General features: G+C 62.7%; 3 protein-coding genes across 3 annotated transcripts; 2 read left to right on the top strand and 1 right to left on the bottom strand.

Moving 5' to 3' along the window:
* Nucleotides 1-51: 51 nt before the first annotated feature.
* Nucleotides 52-2,410, bottom strand: METRN (meteorin, glial cell differentiation regulator). The gene is made up of 4 exons (XM_032606428.1): nucleotides 2,226-2,410; nucleotides 1,535-1,935; nucleotides 561-620; nucleotides 52-484 (listed from the first exon to the last, which is right to left on the bottom strand). Exons 1-4 carry the CDS (start codon nucleotides 2,321-2,323, stop codon nucleotides 168-170), a joined length of 876 nt encoding a protein of 291 aa, XP_032462319.1. The 5' UTR covers nucleotides 2,324-2,410; the 3' UTR covers nucleotides 52-167.
* On the top strand, nucleotides 2,322-15,341 carry LOC116740446 (translation initiation factor IF-2-like). Its single transcript, XM_032606093.1, has 6 exons — nucleotides 2,322-2,760; nucleotides 8,817-9,013; nucleotides 9,169-9,401; nucleotides 13,204-13,301; nucleotides 14,031-14,297; nucleotides 15,289-15,341. The coding sequence occupies exons 1-6, from the start codon at nucleotides 2,322-2,324 to the stop codon at nucleotides 15,339-15,341; spliced, it is 1,287 nt and encodes a 428-aa protein (XP_032461984.1).
* Nucleotides 9,118-20,938, top strand: FBXL16 (F-box and leucine rich repeat protein 16). The gene is made up of 6 exons (XM_032605627.1): nucleotides 9,118-9,401; nucleotides 16,160-16,815; nucleotides 17,549-18,057; nucleotides 18,432-18,516; nucleotides 18,831-18,894; nucleotides 19,169-20,938. The coding sequence occupies exons 2-6, from the start codon at nucleotides 16,174-16,176 to the stop codon at nucleotides 19,315-19,317; spliced, it is 1,449 nt and encodes a 482-aa protein (XP_032461518.1). The 5' UTR covers nucleotides 9,118-9,401; nucleotides 16,160-16,173; the 3' UTR covers nucleotides 19,318-20,938.

Below are 20,938 nucleotides of genomic sequence, written 5' to 3'. Positions count from 1 at the left end.
CAGGGCTGGGCTCAGGCACGAGCACCCGATGCGCATTGGCTAATGCAAGCTGCGTTCTTATTGGTTATTGCTATTACCTCGGAAGCAGTTGGTACTGTGATGCCATCTGGAGGTCACCCCCCCCACCCTCCTACCCACCCCTCCCCAGCACCCTGCTCCCAGGCCCCTCAGTCCAGCACCACCTCACAGGGGTGGAGGTGGTCAGCATGGGCAGCCGTGTAGGCACGGCTGAATTCCTGGAAGCGGGGTGCACAGCCCAGCCAGGCCTCACCGAAGCGGCTCCAGCCCATGAAGAGGAAGGTGCCAGGGCCAGGGTGGACGCCACAGTGCAGTGGGGTGCGAATGGAGGCCTGCGCCTGGCCCCCAGGACCCCCCACCCGGAACAGTGGCAATGTCTGGCGGAGGACACGGGCGGCGGCCACGGTGATAACAGACTCCTGCAGCTCTGTGTCGTGGGCAACCCCGTGGATGGTTCCATGGATCACTGTGGGGACACATGTTGGACAGTGGCATTCAGGGGAAGGCAGGCCCCTGGCTCGCCCCACAGCAGGGACACTCACCAAAGTCACTGGTGCACACGGCCAAGAGGAGCTCGGCATCACTGCAGGGTCTGCAGGCACCTGGCATGCAGGGGAGGTCATGAGTGGCAGCCCTGACCTCTCCAGGACTACCCGAGCCCTTCCCCAGCTGGACACAGGATAGAGAGGGCAAGCTACCAGACCCCCCTAAGGGCCTGATGGCAACTGGGGGTCTCAGGGACCATGTGTACACACCCTGAAGACACCCTGTACTTGGGGTGACGCTGCAGGCTCGTGCATGCATCACACACACGCACAGACATGGGCCTGGGGGCTGTGCCCAACATGCAGGCACAAAGACCCGCCGAGCTGGAGCTCAAGGGTCTGGGGGCACGAGGCACGTGCTCTTGCACACCCATCTCACAGGCAGCACCAGCAGGCGGTAACCCCTTGGTCTCCCAGAGCTGCTTCCTGGGGCCCAAAGTCACCGGCCCAGCCCACGTGGCAGGAGGTTATGGTGGATTCGAGGGTCAGGAGACAGAGCAGAGACCCCCATCCCCTGTGAGGTTAGGCTCCAAGCTCCAGGAGAGCAAAATGCTGGGCCTGGTGCCCTGCAGGTAGGCGGGGCTGCATCTCCATGGTGACCGGGCTCACAGTGGACTTCTGTTGTATTGGGCTGGGGGAGGGGAGGGAGGTCACCGCTGGGCCAGGGAGCCCTGGACAGCTTTGGCCGTCATCCCCTCCCCCAACCCTTCAGGGACCAGGGGCCCGGGTTGCCCTGCCCGGCCTCCCCTTCCGGGATTCTGCCCTCTGTCAGCAATTTCCCTAACCCGCAAGGTGAGGGATTGCCCCTCCCCCCCACCTGTCCTGGCGCTGCTACTCACTAGCTGTGTGCCTTTGACAGGCTGCCTCGGTTTCTCCCTCTATGCAGTGGGGAGGACAGGCAGGTTCCCACCCAGCGAGGCCAGGAAGCGACTCCCCGACTCCCACCTGTCCCCACCCAGGCCTGCACTCACCATCCGCACTGAGGCCGTGGGCCTGCGGAGGCAGCTCTGGACGCCCGTCCTCCCGCAGTTCGAAACGGAAGGAGGCCACGCGACGGCTGATGTCGGGATGCGGGGTGGCCTGCAGGAAGAGGGCCCGGCGTTCGCGGGGACCCCAGCGCACGCATCGGCCCCCGGCCGGGCCTGGGCCCTCGGCCAGCAGCAGCTCCAGCACGCCACCCGCCCGTTCCGCGAAGACTTGGGCGCCTGCGAAGGGCCGCGCCGGCCGCAGGCAGGCGATGCCGGGCCGCACGCCGGGGTCGGAGCTGCCCAGGGTGAGGCGCAGCGCCCCGGCCGGGTACAGCCACTCGATCCCGCCCTCCGCACAGGCCAGGGCGAGCTGTCCCACGCTGCCGGGCTCCTGGGTCAGGCCGCTGCGGACCGGAGGGGCGGTGCTGAGGCGGGCGGCCGGCGTCCACACCCGGCCAGCCCGCTTCCGCTGCACCCTCTCCCCGCAGCCATCAACAGCTGCGTCCACTTTGTGGAGAAGGAAACTGAGGCCCAGCGTTCTGGGACTCGGCGGGGGGCGGGGAGGGCAAGGATCCGGTGCCGGGACGGAGCGCCCCCATCCCAAAGGGCTGGCGACACATCTTCCAGCCCCCTCCTAAGGGGTGCGCAGAGTCCCAGGGGGTTGGCCCGCGCGGGGGTCCAGTGGGGCTCGTACCTGCCCCTCCAGCTGCAGCGGTCCTCCGAGTAGCCGGCGCGAGCGGCCGTGGCCAAGAGGCCGAAGCAAAGGGCGCAGAACAGCGCCGGGGTCGGCATGGCGCGCGGGGACGCGCGGGGGCGCGGCGGGAGCAGCCGGGGCGTTGGCCCCGGCCCCGCGCAGCCCCCACCGCCCGCGCCTGCCGGCCGCCCAGCCGGCCGGGAGCCTGGAAGCTGCCGGGAGGCAGTGGGCGGGCCGAGCAGCCAATCGCGCCGCGGTGCCCGAACTTTCCACCAATTGCAGCGGCGCTCTCGGGGGTGGGCGGACCAGCCCGTGGCCCAGGAGGCGCTGGGGAGGGGGCTCTACGGCCGGACGTGTTCAGTGTCACCTCCTCGAGATACCCCGCTAATTCCCCCGCCAACCCCCGCCTCCAGCCTCGCCTTGTTTGCAGTCCTGGTCGGGCCACTGTCCTCCAAGCCCTTGGCCAGGGTGGGGGTGGTGCCCACTGGAACCTCTGGGGGAGGGGAGTTCATCTGGGTGGCTCTCTCCAAGACTGGTACCTAGGCTTCCATCCCCCATCTCTCCCTAACCTGACCCTGGTGACTTCCCACAGGCCACGCGGTAACCCAGCGATGAGAGTCCAGGCACTGGGGCTGCAGGCACCGTGGAAAAGCAGGAACAAGGACAGCCCTGAGCCCCAGAATCAAGCCCCTAGTAGGTCGGGACAAGCTGAAACGAGGCCCACTCTCACAGAGGAAACCCCGCCCCCAATGCCAATGTGTAGGCTAGGGAGGAGGTGGGGAGTAGGTTGTCAGATGGGGACTGGAGAGAATGCCAGACAATGGGGAGGAGCAGACAGCCTTGGCCAAGGCCCTGAGGTGTGGACCCGGTGGATGGGACTCAAGAGCCTGGTGAAACCGTGGGGTCAGATTACAGAGGCCTTAGGCACAAACCCAGGACTCCAACCTCACACTGGAACCCTTGAGATCACTGAAAGCTTTAGCTGACATAGACTCTCTGCCGCCTGTGGGTGTGAAGGGTTTTGTTTTTGTTTTGGCTGTATTTGGGTCTTTGTTGCTGTGCGCGGGTTTTCTCTAGTTGCAGCGAGCGGGAGCTACTTTTCATTGTGGTGGCGGGCTTCTCTTGTTGCAGAACACAGGCTCTAGGCACGTGGGTTTCAGTTGTGGCACACGAGCTCAGTAGTTGTGGCTCGCGGGCTCTAGAGTGCAGGCTCAGTAGTTGTGGCACACAGGCTTAGTTGCTCCGTGGCACGTGGGATCTTCCCTAACCAGGGCTTAAACCCGTGTCCCCTGCATTGGTAGGTGGATTCTTAACCACTGCGCCACCAGGGAAGCCCGGGTGTGAAGTCTTTACCCCACTGTCCCCCCACCCCAGCCCTCCTGCTGCCCTGGGCCAGAAGTGCAGGCTGACAGATGAAGGCAGATGGCGCCAAGGGGAAGGGGGGCATTGGAGCCGCTGCCAGACTGAGCATACCACTGCCCCCTCCCCTGGCTTCAGGGCCCTTCAGGGCCAAAGAAGGGCAAGGCATCCTCAGGGCTCAGCTGGCCCCTTGCCCTGGGCAAGGTGCGGTGGGAACCAGCCATCAATCACGATAGCCCAAAGGTGGACACAAGCCAAGTATCCATTGACAGATGATGGGTAGACAAAATGGGGTCTATCCATACCGTGGAATATTATTCTGGTTAAAAAGGAAGGAAATTCTGCCACATGCTACAACATGGATGAACCTAGAAGACATTATGTTCAGTGAAATAAGCCAATCACAAAAGGACAAATATAAGTCTATTCCTTTGAAGTACCTAAAATAGCCAAATTCATAGAGAAAAATTAGAATGAAGGTTGCAGGGGCAGGGGGACGGGGAGTTGGTGTTTAATGGGGACCGAGTGTTCAGTCTGGGAGGCTGAAAACGTTCTGGGGATGGTGGTGACGGCTGCACATCACTGTGGCTGTACTCGACACTCCTGCACGCTTAGACATGGTTAAGGTGGTAAGGTTTATGTGTACTTTACCCAATTACAAATTTAAAAAGGGGTACAGGGCTTCCCTGGTGGCGCAGTGGTTGAGAGTCCGCCTGCCGAGGCAGGAGACATGGGTTCGTGCCCTGGTCTGGGAGGATCCCACATGCCACGGAGCAGCTAGGCCCGTGAGCCATGGCCGCTGAGCCTGCGCGTCCAGGAGCCTGTGCTCCGCAACGGGAGAGGCCACAGCAGTGAGAGGCCCGCATACTGCAAAAAAAAAAAAAAAAAAAAAGGGGTACACAGGGCCTGGCACTGGGCACACAGAAGGCAAAAGAGGCCCCACTAGAAGGAAGGGGGCGGGCACCCCCGTCAGCTGCCCTTGCTGAGACAGTGGCTCCACTTCTGGCCGGTCACTGGGGCCCTGACTGCCCTTGCACAGGCCTGGGAGGCGGACAGTGGGCTCCAGGCGCCCTCTTGTGGCAGTGTGAGGAGTCAGCCTCAGACCCACCTCCCACCAGTCTGGGGCCCCTGGCTCCCCACCCTCCTCCTCCCCCGGAAAATGAGCTAGTGTCCGTGGGTGCCTGGAAGGGGTTCCTAAAGGGTGACCTAGTCTGGAAAGGACTGAGCTGTGGCCCCCTCAACACCAGGCTTCCCCCGCCTCCTGCCGCAGCTGATTCTTCAAGGGGCCCAGTGGTGATGCTGACTGTCACCCACAGAAGACCACAGAAGGCTGCCTCTCCTCACAGCTCCTGGCCCCACGCCCTGTGGGTGCTTCCCTGAAGCACCCAGTGTCATAAGCCATCGGAGGTCTGCCACCCACAAGACAGGGCGCCCAGGAGGCCACGCCTGGCCTTGCTTGCTGCTGGTGCAGGAGCAGACATGCTCAGTAAATAACCTGGAGAGTGAGTGCATGGATCGATGAATGATACCCCAAATCTCAGGTAACTCCCTCAACATCTGTGCTCGGTTTGGAGGCTCCTTCATGTGCCCCCAGCTCCAGACCCTTCGGTGCCCTGACCCTCCAAAATGGGCCTCTCTGCATTTCCACTCAAAACCCAAGTCCTGGCAGAGGACTGGAGCAGTTGCTGGGACAAGGAGCAGTCCAAGTGAGCCCTGCCCTCCAGCAGGGGAGGCAACCCCACAGGGTAAGGGGCACCAGGTGAGGAGCACATGTGACCGAGGGGGGCGCTGGGCTGGTCCCGGGCCTGTGGGAGCAACACAAAGGCCAGACAGAGGCAATGGGGGTGGAGGGATGGGAAGAGTGCCCCAGGTCTGGATGGAGCTTAGGGCCAACCAGGGACAGGAGGCTGGCCAGTGGGAGGTGGAACTTGGCTTCGAGGGGACAGTGAGCCTAGCTCTTGAGGAAATGGTGAGAAAGCCCAAAAGGGTCAAGTTCTCCCAATTGCCCAAGACTTCCCACTTGGGCTCCCATTTCAGCAGAAGTGGGGGAGAGGGAAAGATGGGGGCTAAGCAGAGGCCAGCTCAGCCTTGCCCCGAGCTGAGTCTGTGGCCGCCCAGACCCCTGCAGCCAGGACCTCTTGAATGTGTGCTCTAGTTGGCCCAGGGCAGGGCGCTGCACCCCTTGCGGGGGCTGGGAGCATGGGAGCAAAGGACAACGGGGACAGTTCCCACAACTGAGAGCCAAGGGGTGCCAGGAAGCTGCCACCAAGTGACACACTCCAGTGGTGCCCACCATGAACACTGGCCTGGAATGCTCCTGACCAGCCTGACCTAGGGAGCCCTAGGGTGCTGGAGTGACCAGCCCTCCCAGAGACCCCATCAGGGAGACAGTCATATCTGCCAACTCTTCCGGGCAGCCTGAGCTGGTTCCGCTTCACCTGCACACACCCCCACCTCCACTCCCAGGTGGAATCGGGCCTTGCCCACCTATGAGCCTGTACCTTGGGACACATGACAAGTTTCCTCCCTTGATGAGAAATCCACCCCCCTCCCTGCCCCACATACACCTTGCATCTTCTCTAGGAGCCAAAAACGCAGCTGCAGACTGATTTGCAGCTGAGCTAAAAATAACTGCCAGGCTCCAGCCAGGGCCCGGGAAAATATCCCATTGCTAGGAGACGTTACTGGGAGACCGCCATTGCTAGGCAACAGGGTTGCCATGGTGACAGCTGGGCCCTGAGTCATCCTCAGCCCCGGCTGCTCCACCCCCCTGCCCCTGGTGAGTCGGGCCTGCGTCCCAGGAGGAGGGAAGGCAGGAAGCAGAAGCTAGAAGCAGCAGAGAGGCCTGCTGCCCACCGCCCGCCACCCACAGCTGCCAGGGCCACCCCACGCTGCGAGATTCTCACTTCTGTGGGTGCCCATCTGGCTTCGGTGGTGAGGACTGGCAAACACACTTGTGGCCTTCCCACCCCACATGGTTCCCTCCCCAGGCACTCTCGGGGCTCCTGCCTCTGGGTGGGAAGCAGAGGCAGTGAGGGGCCCAGTGTCCATGTGGCCCCACAGCTTCAGAGCAGGAAGCTTCAGAGCCGGCCTAATCACTAGGGAGCACGAGGCTCTCGCCACCTGTGCTGCACTAGGATCTTCAGGGCAACCCCTTGGACCCCAGACTCATTTCCCAGGCGGGGAACTACTTGCCTGAGGCCCCATCCACAGCGGGAAGATTTGGGCCCAGGCATGTGGTTCCAGGGCACACATATCACCCCAGAACTCCCAAGGAAAGGCCTGAGGACCTCCTGTGAGGAGCTTCAGGGAGTTTTAGAGCCACTGCCCCAGGCCTCCAGAGCCATGAGGGTGACCTCCATGGTAAGAAGCCCCATTCCCTGATGTGACAGTGGCTCCCTCTCTCATAGCCTTCCAAGGTCTCAGATCCTCACCCCCTTATGCTCCAGAGCTGGAAAGCCCCAGCTGCCTGGACTGGGGAGACTCCTCCATGCCTAGGCATCAAGACAAGGGGTGCTCCAGTTGAGGGGTGAAGGTACTCCAAGTGAGGGGATGCTCCAGGTGAGGGGATGCTCCAGATGAGGGGTGCTCCAGGTGAGGGGATGATCTGGGTGAGGGACATGGTGCCCTCCTGGCCCTGGAGGGAGGCCAGTGTAGCTGAGACTCCAAGAGCAAGGGGCCAGGTACAGGGCAAGGCTGTGGGCTGGCAGTGCCAGAGACTCAGGGCTTTGCAGGCTTCAGCAAAGAGCAGAGGGAGCCCTGGGAGCATGGGGACCACATCCGCACTGTAAAGTGACCCCCTGCACCTGGGAGAACAGGTGGGGGCAGAGGCGAGCAGGGCACAGGTGTTCAGGAGGCCCCCACAGAGTATGCATGTCCCTCTGAGCAAGAGCTCTTTGCTCAGATTCTCCCAAGGCAGGTGGCCTCTCGGGCCCCTTTGAGGGCATAACTTGCTCTCTGCCTGGGGCCCTGGCACTGCTGAGGGGCAAGAGCCCCTCAAAGTGCAAAGTGAAGTCCTGCCTACCAGTCAGGGCACTGTCCACATCGGAGTCCATGCCGACCCACGCATGCTCTCATGGGGTGGAGGCTGAGCACACACTGGACGTTACCCGATGGGTCAGACAGCACTCTCCCGGTCACCCCGAAGTCTTCACGCACCCCCTGCCTGTCCCACCAAGCCTCCCCCTTTGATCAGTGTCAGCAGGATGGTGACTCTTCAGTCCCTGCCACACAGAAGAGCTGCCTTCACCCCCACCAGCGTCCCACACACAGCCAGAGTGGCACCCCCCAAACCAGCCAGGGACAGGCCAGGCTGCTCCCCCTACACTGCCCTCACCTGGCACCAGCCCCACTGGTCCCGCTTCCTGTCAAAATGTTGCAAAGGACAGCTAGTTTCATTTTCTGTTAAGGCTCTGGGGGGGGGGGGGGTGCTGCCTCTCTGCCCTGAGGCTCTTTCCCTGGTGTGAAAACCCAGCTTTGCTCTCCCTGCACCTGGTCCTTCTGCCTTCTCCACTCCCAGGAGGTCCCAGGATGGGCAATATTAGCCTCTGTCCTCTGCCCTGAGCCTGCTGGGAGGCCTGGCATCCCCAGTGGCCCAGACAGAGCCCTCCACACCCTCCCGCCAGACCCCACTGCCCCCCACCCAGCCTGCCCTATAAAGCTGCCACCACCGAGGCCTCCAACCCATTCCAGAGGGAACTTGCCTGGCTCCTTAGGCCTCAGGACCTTTGCACAACCCTTCCTGAACAACTTCATCTGCCCTCTCACCCTTGGGGCACTCAGTTTAAGCGTCTTGTTCTCAGGAGCCCCACTCCCACCACCAACCTCGCGCGGTCACCATCACGTGACCCTCTTGAACGTTCACCGCACTCGTCACTCTCTGAAATGATCTACTGGTCTCTTGTTTCTCGGCTCTGCGGGTGTGCAACTGCGCTCCTCACTGAGGGAGGTTCCTGGGCCTGGCACCCCGCAGGTGCGCGGGAGATGCGAGGGCCGCTCAGGGGGCCTGGCCACCGGCTCCGCAAGAGGGGCCAGGAGGGGTAGGGTCGGACGGCCGGCGCCCAAGAGCTCGAGTCCTCTCCGCCCCTCAGGATTCGGGGTCCCCACAGCTCCGCAAAAGGCAGGGCTCGCTCCACCCGGCTCTCCCTTTGCGCGTCCAGCCCTTCCTTCGCCTTCCTCCCTCTCCCGCCCTCCCCCGCCCTCCTCTACCCTCCCCGACCCGCCGTGCGCCAGGGTTTGTTATTGTGCGGGCGCCCGTGGCGAAGGGAAGCGGGGGTGAGGTCCGGGCTGGCGCGTGCCCGTGCGCGCCGCCGCGGGAGCGCGCTGTGCGCGCGGTAGGGCGCGGCGGGGCTCAGCATCCTCAGCGCCCCCGCCCGGGCTCGCCAACCCGGATTGGCTACCGGCGCCGGGGGCGCGCGAGGGAGCGGCGCGTAAGGCCGGGCGGGGGGCGGGCGCGGCGCCGCCGGCGGCCGGGGAGGAGCGCGGGGAGGAGGGCAGAGGAGGAGGGCGGGGAGGAGGAGGGCGAGGGGAGGGAGGAGGGGACCGCCCGGCTCCCTGCAAAGCGGCCTTATTTATCTGGGCACAGCCTCAGCCTCCCTGGTGGGAGGCTCGGGGCGGCCGATCCTCTCCCACCCGGGAGCTCTTCTTCGAGGCGCGGCAGAGGGGGCCCGGCCAGGGCGGGCGCGGGGCGCGGCCGGGCCCTGCCTGCCAGACCAGCACCTCGGCCGCCTCCCCGCTTCGCCGGTGCCCATGCCGGGCTCCCCATGACTGGAGGACGCCCGGTGGACAGCGTGGCATGAGCCAGGAGCCCGGGCCCAGGTAAGGTGTGTGTGCCGGGCCAGGCTTACAGGGCGGGTAGGGGGCCAGGCCACAACACCGCGGAGGCCACAATGAGGACGACGCGGGGAGGGGGCTTGGGACAGCGTCGCCGCCACCCCCGGAGGGCTTACGTAACCGCAGCCCCTTCCCTGGCTGCTGCAGCTGGGCCTCCAGCCCTGCCAGGCCTTCCCGCAGCCCTTCACCCCAGTGGCTGGCCTGGTCGAGGCCCGATCCCCATGGCAACTGGACCAAGGCTGGGGGTCGGTGCCACTGTGCTGTGCCCCTGTGGAAGCCGAATTGCAGGACCCCAGTTGGGTTGGCTGGGTGAGGTCCTGGACCCCACTGCACTCTGGGCTCCCTACCTCAGCACCATTAGCCCCTGCCCCTGTGAGACAGGTGTTATATACAATTACACTCCAGGAGGAGCTTGTGAACGTGTGGCCCGGTGGCTGATCTGCCTCTGGACACCTGAACCTGGCCCTGTTTGGAGCTGCCACAGTGGGAAGATGAGGCGAAGGGAGGGGGCTGGCCACGTGCCTGGCTCTGGAGGAGGGGTTGGGCGATGTCCAAGGCTGAAGGGCCCCAGAAGGAGAACTGGGCACCCTGAGACTGCTGGGGGAGGGTCTTGTCTTTCTGGGAGTTTGAGTGGGTGGGGAGCGTCCCCACCCATGACCCCAGAAGGAGAGAAGGCCTGGCTGTTGGAGCCCAGTGGCCACTCCTCCAGCCCCTCCCGGCCTCTGCACAGGAAGCCTTCCCTCCACGAAGAGGGCAGATGGCGGATGCTGCTTCACCTGCCGCCTCCGAGGGCCCACTGGCCAGGGTCCACTCAGGCCTCCCTGGGGCCGCGTGGGGCATGGGGCCCTTTCTTCCAGCAGACTCCTTTGAGAGATCCTGGACAGCAGCCTTGGAGCAGAAGGCCTGAGCTAGCTCAGGATCCTGAGAGGTTTGGGGTCCCCCAGGCCAGGGCAGAGGCCTGATGGAGACCCACTGGCTTGGCAGGAGGTGGCCATAGGGCTGGACCGAGTGCTATCTGGAGAGGAGGGAAATTCAAGCCCCAGTCATAAACACTGGCAGAGCAGGGAGGGCTGTTCAGCTCTCAGGGACCCCAGGATTCATCTGGCCCAGTGCCTGCCACGTTCACAGCCTGGCCTGGCTCCCCCACCTCTACCACCCCTCGCCTTGGGAGGCCTATGGGCACCTCTAACGCTGGGGAGGTTCATGGGACAGATGCCACCCTGCAGCTCACACCCGCTTCCAGGGCACTTGCATGAGTCCTGTTGCCCACTGCTCAAAAGGAAACAAGTGGCCCCGAGGTCAGGGCACCTGGGACACTCAAGACAGCTGGGCCTCAGGCAGGCCTTCTCAGCCAGGGAGACACCTCACCTAGAGGTCGGGGAAGGGGTTCCTTGGCTGGCACTGTCAGCTCTCCACAGCCCCCATCTTGTCACATGTGGGAGCTTGCTGCTGTGTCTCAGAGGGCTGGCTCAGGGGAAGAGTGACGGTGGCAGCAAAGGAAGCACTATGGGGTAAGTGGGTGGCCCAGAACCTTCCTTACCAGTGGCCCGGGAGGGGCCTTAGCCAGACCAGCTGCAGAGGGTGGGCTCAGGCCACATTCCTTCCCTTGGCAGTGTTTGAGGCACTAGATGCCCCAGGCCTAGGCCCTGTGGGGCTCAGGTCCTTCAGAGCAGAGAGGCCAAGATGAGGACTGAAGCCCAACACCCACCCCCGAGGCACCCGGCCCCACATGGCTGAGCTGCCCTGAGTTCGGCCTCAGGTCTTGGTCTGCTGAGCACCGACTCAGGTCTCTCCTGAGGCCCACGTGCTCCCTTCCCAGAGCCCCCAGTGCACGGGTGGGGCAGCCCGCACCCCAGAAGCATCTCCGAGCTGGGGGCGGGAGGGGAGCGCTGCTGCTAGGACGTGTGCAAAGTGGCAGGGATGTGAATGTGCCTGAGTCGCAGGGCTCGTCATGGAATTTGTCAGCCTGCGCTGTGTCCCCACTCCCAAACTACCCTAGTTGTCACCCCAGCCCCTGAGGCCAGCACTGCAGATCGACCTGATGTGAGTTTTCCTGGCTACCGATGCCCTGCCCAGCTCCATGGTCTTCAGCTAGCAGGGAGAACTGGTCAGTGCAGGTTCTACTGGGGCCGGGCCCTCCAGCATCCAGGGCACACTACATTACATGGGGGCATCAGGGATGGAGGAAGAGACCTCTGAGCTTAGGGCCATGAGGAGTGGGGGGTTCCCTGGGCATGAGCAGTCTAAAAGAAGCGTGTCCCAGTGGTTGACATCAGCTTGCAGCCTCTGGAAGGGGCACAGGGGCATGACAGGGCCACGCGGGGAGAGACCCCAGCGGAGGGACCCAGGCTGGGAGGGCACAGGGACTGAAGCAGAACAGAGCAGAGAAAGGAGGCAGCAGCAGGCTGGTGGGGGCCCAGGACTGCCCTCTGGACCACCATGCCGAGCCTGAGTCTTGGGGTCAAATCCCAGCTTTGTACAACTTCTGAAAATTCACTCTCTGAGCCTCTCTCTCCCCACTTGTGGTCAGGCAGTGTTTGATGGGCTCAGACTAGCAGTGGGCGGGAGGGGGGGCACGTGGTGCTGGGAAGAGCAGAGCAGGACCAGGCTTCCCTCCCTTCTGGTGCTTCCTGTCCCCTGCCCCCTGGGTCTGGCCAGATTATGGGGAACAGGCAGCCAGCTTCCTTAACTCTGCAGCTCTCAAGGCAGGGGCGGGGGGGACTCAGTCAAAAAGGAAACATGAGCCGTCCTCTTCCCAAAGGTCTGAATAACGGCAAGGCCCACCCCAAGCCCCAGGGTCTTGGGAGCCTTCTCAGGGACTCTGGCACCAACCCCTCCCTCCCCCATGGACACTGGCCTCTGTCACCAGGACTGACAAGCTGAGCTACAGCTTTTCCACTGACTGCCTTCCGTCCCGCCTCCTGGGCCTCTGTCAGCTGCACCCCTTTCCGCATGACCCTGATAAATGGACTGCCATTCTTTGCATTCAGCAAGCACTCAGAGGCCACTCAGTAGTCATGCTGTCTGTCCTCAAGGAGTCCCCAGCCAAGGAGAGGCAGACAGGTAGACAGTGATGATAATCCATGTGATGGCGGAGACTCTCGTTATGCTTTCTCAGTGCTGGGGGTCCCCCAGGGAGAGGCAGGGGCAGTGCTCACACTGAAGGATGGAAGAGAAGGAGCTGGCAGGGTTACGGAGCAGGGAGGCCTACTGAGCAAGCAGGGGGGCCAGCACGTGCCCAGGCAGAGAGGGGAGGGGAGGAGGAATGCAGGACAGAGGGTCTGGCTGAACTGTAGGGTCAGGACGAAAAGGGGCTAGAAGTGAGGCTGTGAGGTGGACTTGCTGAGTCTCGGGGCCCAGTGACCTGACTTGCAGGAGAGGAAGCTCCTTATGAAGCCCCAGCATGGCAATCTGCAGACCCTTAGCCTGGAAGCCACCAAGGTCTGGAGTCCTCCCGTGAGCCCCTGGGACCCCCCATGCTTCACATTCGTCTGCTGGGGAAACACAGAGGCATGGTTAGCTCTCCCAAGTGGCACCCTGATCCAGCTCTGGCTCAGGCTGATGAGGACAAGACAACTAAAGTAGTGACCATCACCTCCCTCCTTCTGGGGTGAACCCAGGACCCTCGAGCCCCTGCAGCCTATCCCAGGAGGAGGCCTCCCCCAGAACTCCACTCCACACAGAGACACAACACACCAGGGGCTGAGGCTAAGAATAGTGCAAGCCTGACCATCTTATTTTAAAAGCCTCTTTTCCTGGCGTTAGCTTCTGGTGCTTATCCCTAAAGGGGAAGTAGTCCCCAGAGGACTGGCAGCTGCCCCTGCCCCATCCTGGCAGGAAAATCCAAGCAGGTCCTCCTAGCCCCACTGGGGGCAGCGGGGGCAGGTACCAAGAAGGTGGGAGGCTCTGCAACCCGTCTGGCTGGGGGGGTGGGGCCAGGGTCAGGGCCAGGCAGAGGGGCCCTCATCCCAGCCCCCCAGGGACCTCTTGCCTAACTGGCAGGCAGACCCATTTCCAAAGTGAACAGTGAGCATTCTCCCAAAGCCCTGACCCCTGGGCTAATGTGTGGCTGTTTCTAGTTTTGAGCTAAAGAGCCAGGGCTCAGGCTGGGTGAGAGGCTTAAGGATGAGGAGCAGCTGGAGCACAGGAAGACCGTGGACAGGGCTGGGGAGCAGCAGGGCCACCTCTGTGGGAAGGCAGCTCCAACCCAGGGCATATATGGGGGGAGGGGGGGTGCTGACCAACAGGCTGACCAGTGCCTTCTGGCCGGGGATGGGGTGTGGGATGAGGGGCAGTCAGGCCTTGGACACGCCCCACAGGCTGCTGAGGGCCATCTTTGGCATGGCCCCTCCCTCCTGTGGACTCTTTTCCTTGGGCCAGTTCCACCCTGAGGTCTGGAGGGTGGGGATGGGACTGTGGGTGTATGCAAATGTGAGCTCCTGTGGGGGACGGGAAGGGAGCCCCGCAGATGCCCGGGGCATACACGTGATCCCCCCAACTCAGGCGCTCCACGTGCACACCCAGGGCTGGGAGAATTTTCAACCTAAATCGGCACTGCTCTTGAGTTATTTCTCCCCTGGTGCCGCCTCCGCCGCCTCCTCCTCCGGATCTTAGCCGAGCGGGCGTCTCCTCCCCCCGCCCCACACCCCAAGCCTCCAGGGCCCCTCCCAGCTCCAGCTGAACTGGGTTTGCCGGGCCGTACCCCTCCCTACCCCACCCCGCCGCTGTCCGTGGTGGAGCGGGCCGGGACTGGCCTGGCCTGGCCTCCTAGACCGCGCGAGGCAGCTGGAGGGGCGCTGTCCATGGTGCTGCCTCCGGGCGTCAGGCCGGCCGCGCCTGCTCTGCAGACAGCCGGCGTGCCCTGCTCTGGGGACACAGAAGGTATTCAGGCTGGGGCTACCCCTCTGTACCCAGCACAAACCGCAGGAGGGAGTTGCCAGGATAGCCTCTCCACGGGCCCCAGGAGTGGGGCAGGGGCAATTGTGGGCTTCATCCTGTCCCTCCATGAGGCACTGCTGTCCCAGGATGGTCCCCTCCTATGTACTGGCATTAAGCGATATCGGGCAGCCCTCATGTCAGGCCACCCCTGCCACTGTGGGCAAACTGTACCTCCTGGAAACCTCCGGTTCCTAATCTGAAAACGGTGGTAACAGTAGTGCTTTCCTCTGTGCCCCCCACCCAGGCTGCTGTAAGGTTGAAATACACAATTATCCCAGTGGGCATTCAGCAAATGTTGTCAGGGATGTCGTGTATCAGCCAGTGTGAGGCTGCTACTACCCGGTCATAAGCTGTAGTGAAGGGGCAGCCAAGGTGTGGGAGCCTCCTCGGGGGAGGGAGGCCCTGGGGTGGACTGCCAGCCTGAAAGTTCATGGCTACCAGGGCAGAAAGGCCTTTGGACCCAAAGCTGGTTGGCAGCCATGAGGTCCACATGTTACAGTAAGACCCTTGGACCCAGCCCAGGATGCACCCCCTCCCCAGGTGTGGAATACTGGCAAGTGTTGTCCTGTCCAGGGCTTGGACGCCAGTGGAGGGTGTGGTGCTGGGAAGAGCAGGGCAGGACCACTGGCTCCCCTCCCTCCTGGGGGCTCCTGTCCGCTCACCCTTTGGCCAGCAAGCTCACTATGAGCCATGCACTGCACGTAGTCCTTGTCACATGCTGTCCTGTGGGGCAATATCGTCACTTCCCAGGCTTTGAAGTGAGGAAAGTGAGGTTTGGGGAAGGAAGTGGCTCCCCAAAGCCACATAGCCAGAGTGGGGTGAGCCACTGGGTACGCTACCTCCTCGCTGAATGTCTGAGGTGGGGATGGGCAGGAGATCTGGAATGTGGGACAGATGGTAGCGCTGTGGGGGTCCTGCTGCCCCTTCTCTCCAGGGTCGTCTGTGCCCAGTGCCCTCTGCCACCCATTCACAGCCTTGGAGGCCTGAGGAGGGGAGCTGGGGGTTGGTCTCAGCCCCCACCCTGTGGGAAGCTCCCTACACATAGCCTTCCACAGCCAGCTCAGTGTCCATGTCTTGGCTCCACCACTTACTATGACCTCAGGCAAGCAACTCATGCTGCCTCAGCCATGATTTCCTCATCTGTACAGTGGGTACAGTCATCACATCATCGTCCTCAGTGGGTTGAGTGGAGGATTAAAGAAACAGTATGTGTGCAGGGCTCACTGTGCTGGCATCACGGTAAGCACCCTGGGAAGACACCTGCCCTTTCTCTGGGTAGATTCTGAGCCACAGAACCTCCTGTAGCCACTGAGATTCTCAGAGGCTGGTATGTGAGTCTCAGATGGCTTACTCAAACCACTCCAGACAGCTACGCTGGCACCCCATAGAGGAGTGGCCAGAGAATGCCCCAAACCCTCAGTTCCCCAGCCCCTGTCCAGCAGAGGCAGGCCTGGCAGACATTGATGGTGAGCAGCAAAGGTAAAGGGAGCAGTCATGGGCGAATGTCCCTCCATCTCTGTTCTGTCATCTGTAAAATGGGAGCCATAGTACCTAGGTATCGAAAAGCTCTGTGGGTGGGTGGAGGTTGAGCTCAGTGCATACAGTAGGTGCTCAAGGAGTGTCGTGGTCATGACCAGCCCTGCCTTCCTGTAACTGCTCAGTCAGGGAGGGAGGGACTTACACTCAGATCCTTTCTGTTGGGTGGTTCTGGGAATGGCATGGGAGGGGACGCCCATGGATGGAAAGGAGTCCAGTTCTGCCCTGGCAGCAGACTCACTACCCTCTCTCCTGGACCCTGTCTGCAGACCGAGCGAGGAAGATGTCGAGCCCGGGCGTCGACGGCGACCCCAAGCCTCCATGCTTGCCTCGCAATGGCCTGGTGAAGCTGCCAGGCCAGCCGAACGGCCTGGGCACAGCCAGCATCACCAAGGGCACGCCGGCTGCCAAGAACCGCCCCTGCCAGCCACCCCCGCCCACCCTCCCACCACCCAGCCTGGCTGCCCCACCGCCCCGGGCTGCTCTGGCTGGGGGCCTGTGCCCCCAGGCAGGGCTCCCCCTTGGTGGACCAGCCTTAGCCCCAGTGCCCGGGCCCCCAGTAGAGCGGCCGCCACTGGCCACAGACGAGAAGATCCTCAATGGCCTCTTCTGGTACTTCTCAGCTTGCGAGAGGTGCGTGCTGGCCCAGGTGTGCAAGGCCTGGAGGCGTGTGCTCTACCAGCCCAAGTTCTGGGCGGGCCTCACGCCTGTGCTGCATGCCAAGGAGCTCTACACAGTTCTGCCTGGAGGTGAGAAGGAGTTCGTGAACCTGCAGGGCTTCGCAGCACGTGGCTTTGAGGGTTTCTGCCTGGTCGGTGTCTCCGACCTGGACATCTGTGAGTTCATCGACAACTATGCCCTCTCCAAGAAGGGTGTCAAGGCCATGAGCCTCAAGCGCTCCACCATCACTGATGCCGGCCTGGAGGTGCGCACCACCACTGGCCCAGAAGGGCAGGGATGGGGGGCAGGGCCAGGCAGCAGCCACTCGGCACATGTTGGGGGAGTAGGAAGAAGCTTGGGCACACAAGCAGCAAAGCAGCCGAGGGTGGGGTCGGTGTCCTGAGGAGGACTGTAGCTCTGGGGTGGGGGGAGCAGGACTGGCTACATAATTTGGGGGACCAAAAGGAAAATTCGGGTTCCTTGTTCAATGATGACTAAGAATTTCAAGACAGCAACAGCAAAGCAGTCAATTAAATGCGAGGCCATGCATGCCCAAGAAGCTCCCATTGGGTAGGGAGGATGCTGGAGGAGGTGGGAGAAACAGGGGCAAAGGTCAGAGGAGCAGCTGTGGAGGCAGCCCCTTCCCCGGGACCTGGACTCTTAACATCACATCATTAACACCTATGGCTCTGAGCACCTGCTCTGGCCAGGCCCTGGACTCCCAGGCCCCCTGTGCCCTGCCTCCTCTTTTAGATGTTGTTCAAGTGTAACGAACACACTGTAAAGTGCACTTGTCAGAATACAGCTTGATGCATGTTTACACCATATACACGCTTAAAAACACAGCTTCCTGCCCCTCGGTGGGCTCCTTCTGCTCTGTCTCCTACCATCCTCACCACGCCCTGTGGGAAGGGGCGTTTCTAGGGGAAACGTGGTAGGGTTGCACCCTGGCGAGGGGGAGGTCGGGGCCTCCTGACCCCGCGCCTGCCCGCCCTCAGGTGATGCTGGAGCAGATGCAGGGTGTGGTGCGCCTCGAGCTGTCAGGCTGCAACGACTTCACCGAAGCTGGGCTGTGGTCCAGCCTGAGCGCGCGCATCACCTCGCTGAGTGTGAGCGACTGCATCAACGTGGCCGACGACGCCATCGCGGCTATCTCTCAGCTGCTGCCCAACCTGGCTGAGCTGAGCTTGCAGGCATACCACGTGACGGACACAGCACTGGCCTACTTCACGGCACGCCAGGGCCACAGCACGCACACGCTGCGCCTGCTCTCCTGCTGGGAGATCACCAACCACGGCGTGGTCAACGTGGTGCACAGCCTGCCCAACCTCACCGCACTCAGCCTCTCTGGCTGCTCCAAGGTCACCGACGATGGTGTCGAGCTCGTGGCCGAGAACCTGCGCAAGCTACGCAGCCTCGACCTCTCGTGGTGCCCACGCATCACCGACATGGCGCTCGAGTACGTGGCCTGCGACCTGCACCGCCTGGAGGAGCTCGTGCTGGACAGGTGTGCGCGTCCCCCACCCCGGGGCCTTGGAGGGCAGGGCTGGGCGAGGCCTGCCCAACCTCTAAGCAGGGAGCCTAGTGGACTAGTGGACAGGCCTATAGCTAGAGTAGGGCTGCAGCAAGGGGGGGGGGGCGGGGCCCTCATAAGAGGCCTGCCTAGTGTGGGCTATAACACGAGAGCAGGGCTGAGCTATGTCCCGCCAGTAGGGAATACCACCGAGGGGTCAGGTGGGGGCGGAGCCTGGTGGGGCGGGGCTATGGAAAGGGCGGGGCATGTTGGGGCAGGAGGGGAGTTCACGACCGGGACACTTCGGGAAAAGGAGGAAGGGGTCGGGTGTTTTGAAGGTGGGCAGCCTCCTTCTGTTGCGACCACAGGTGTGTACGCATTACGGACACTGGCCTCAGCTATTTGTCCACCATGTCGTCCCTTCGCAGCCTCTACCTGCGATGGTGCTGCCAGGTATCAGCCCTCCATGCCTCCAGAGACGGGGGAGTAGGCAGGGGAGGTGGGGGGCACGGGGAAAGCCTCCACCCAGACAAGCCGCTGGCCTGCACCCAGCCCGCTCAGATCCTGTAATGAAGTCTGGGATCCCTCCACACCCAAGCGGCCGACGTAAGCGAAGCGCAAAGAGTCCGCAGGGCCTCACCGACTCCGTGGGGAACTGAGAACCCCCGTTTTGGACCCACCCCCTGACCCCTATGGCCTGACCCCAGGAGTGGGGCTCCCTCGGGGCGCGAACGGAAATAGTTAACTCGCCCCGCCTTCCCGCCCAGGTGCAGGACTTCGGGCTGAAGCACCTCCTGGCCATGAGGAGTTTGCGTCTCTTGTCTCTGGCAGGTGAGACCCCCCCCACACACACACGCCGTCCTCCTGGGCAGTGACCACCCACCCCCATTAGTCCGACTCCGCCAGCCCTGCCGGGTCCCCTGTGCAGACCCATACCTGGTGCTGACTCGCTGCGTCCCAAGTCCCAGTCAGAAGGCGGAGACGCCGGGCAAAGTTTAGCCCGGCCTGGTCCTGCCCGGCCCCCGAGCTCCCTCCCCCAGCCCCGCCCTCCGGAGCCCTCGGGCCGCGCCCACTGAGCCGTCGCCCCGCCTCCCGCCCGACGCAGGCTGCCCGCTGCTGACCGCCACCGGGCTGTCGGGCCTGGTGCAGCTGCAGGAGCTGGAGGAGCTGGAGCTGACCAACTGCCCTGGGGCTACCCCCGAGCTCTTCAAGTACTTTTCGCAGCACCTGCCCCGCTGCCTCGTCGTCGAGTAGCGCAGGGCCTCCCCGCCTCTCGGCCCCTCGCTCTCCTCCCGGCCCCGCCTCGAGCAGGGAGGGCGGTGGGCGGGCCAGCCCCGCGCACGCACGCACGCTCGGGGAATTTGTGCATGCCCCTCGCACCCGCAACTGCACGCCCGCCCTCCACCACGCCACAGCCGCAGCCATCCTTTTCCCGCCCGCTGGGTGCGGGGGGCTGGGGCTCGGTCCTGCGGGCGCTTTGAGCTCGCCAAACGGCCGCCCCTACCGCCTTCCCCGCCACACCCCGCTCTGTCTCCCCGCTGTCCCCGCAACCCCTGGCAGGGCCCAGGGGGATTGAGGGGAGCTGGGTCCCCTCAAGACACAGGGGCCCGGAAGAGACCCCAGGGCTTCCCGCATTTTCCACTGCACCGCGCCTGGAGCCCTCCGAGGGGTGGGAGGGGAAACAGGCCGCCGCCAAAGCCATGGCCCGACCAGGAGCCCAAGTCCCACCCACCCTTCCCCCACCTCATACCAGCCTGACCCCAGCGACCTCCCCTCTTCTTTGCCGCTGTGTGAGACAGGCCGTGCTCGCCCCACCCCCATACACAGGCCTAAGGTCCTTGGGCCCTGGCCAGGCTAGGGCAGAATTGGATTAGGAGAGGGACCGCTGGGCTGACAGTGACCCTGGCATAATCAACATTAGCCCAGCTGGCTCCAGTCCACCTCAACCCAAGGGTGGTAGAGCTACCTTGAGAGACCTGAAGCTGGAGCGACCATCTGGGCCTGCAGGCCTTGGGAGCAGTCCTGGCTGGACCCTGCCCCGCAGCCCCTGTAGCCAGCTGGGCCCAGGCCCCTCAGCATCACACTTCACCCAGGGCAGGTATCCGTCAGGTGGAAGCTGGGAAAGGGGGCCCCAGCCAGCGGCTCCGATCTTCCAGTGGCCAGCTCACCCTCAACACCCAAAGGAGGGAGGGCTCCTTTCTAGCCTCACACCACTCCCCAGCTTCCCAAACTTCTACTTGCCCACATGGGTTCACCGTGTTCTGTCCAATCCCAAGATATTGGGAGGTCCCGGGGGTGCTGGCACATCTTGGCAATTACTGAGGAGGGGGCTGGGACCCCTTTCCATCCCAACCTTGAGCCCCAGGATATACAGCACCCACATCCAATCTTGGGACACTCCCCCCACCCCCCATCCGGTTGGAAGAGAGTAACCAGTTTCCAGAGAGCCAGAGAGTGAGAGAGAGAGAGAGAGAAAGAGCGAGCGAGAGATGCTGTTGAAGAGAAACAGTTCAACAGCCCAAAGATTTCCCTGCCCCTGGAGCGCTGGCCAGAGGCTCCAGGGCTGAGGTGGTCAGGAGCCAGTTTCTTCAGCCCCTCCTCCCCACAGCTCCCTAGTGGGGAGGGGCAGCTGTCCATTTGTCCAAAGTATTAATGCAACTGAAGCTGTGATATTTCCAACGACTGTAGGAGGAAAAATTAGGGGGAGAGAGGAAAACAAAACCAACCAACCCCTAAAATCATTTTCTTATTGTACATACGACCTCATTCTCCTGTATATGCGGAAGATATAACCTTATATTTGGTAAGTGTTTCTTGTGCTATTTTATCACGTGACCTGTTTATAAAAATATATATTAAAAAAGTTGTAAAAACA

Source organism: Phocoena sinus, chromosome 15 (assembly GCF_008692025.1).
Source record: "Phocoena sinus isolate mPhoSin1 chromosome 15, mPhoSin1.pri, whole genome shotgun sequence".
NCBI lineage: Eukaryota > Metazoa > Chordata > Mammalia > Artiodactyla > Phocoenidae > Phocoena > Phocoena sinus.
The sequence above is the reverse complement of the archived record's forward strand: the minus strand, read 5'-3'. Positions and strand labels throughout refer to the sequence as shown.

Coding starts and splice junctions, on each gene's coding strand:
- LOC116740446 (XM_032606093.1), top strand. CDS start 2,322: ATGGCGCGCGGGGACGCGCGGGGGCGCGGCGGGAGCAGCCGGGGCGTT. Junction 13,302..14,030: donor ACTGGGGGCAGCGGGGGCAG/GTACCAAGAAGG, acceptor TCCGGATCTTAG/CCGAGCGGGCGTCTCCTCCC. Junction 14,298..15,288: donor CTGCTCTGGGGACACAGAAG/GTATTCAGGCTG, acceptor CCTTCTCTCCAG/GGTCGTCTGTGCCCAGTGCC.
- METRN (XM_032606428.1), bottom strand. CDS start 2,323: ATGCCGACCCCGGCGCTGTTCTGCGCCCTTTGCTTCGGCCTCTTGGCC. Junction 1,936..2,225: donor CGCTGCAGCTGGAGGGGCAG/GTACGAGCCCCA, acceptor TCCGGTCCGCAG/CGGCCTGACCCAGGAGCCCG. Junction 621..1,534: donor CCACGGCCTCAGTGCGGATG/GTGAGTGCAGGC, acceptor CCTGCATGCCAG/GTGCCTGCAGACCCTGCAGT.
- FBXL16 (XM_032605627.1), top strand. CDS start 16,174: ATGTCGAGCCCGGGCGTCGACGGCGACCCCAAGCCTCCATGCTTGCCT. Junction 18,058..18,431: donor GAGGAGCTCGTGCTGGACAG/GTGTGCGCGTCC, acceptor TTGCGACCACAG/GTGTGTACGCATTACGGACA. Junction 18,517..18,830: donor ACCTGCGATGGTGCTGCCAG/GTATCAGCCCTC, acceptor CTTCCCGCCCAG/GTGCAGGACTTCGGGCTGAA.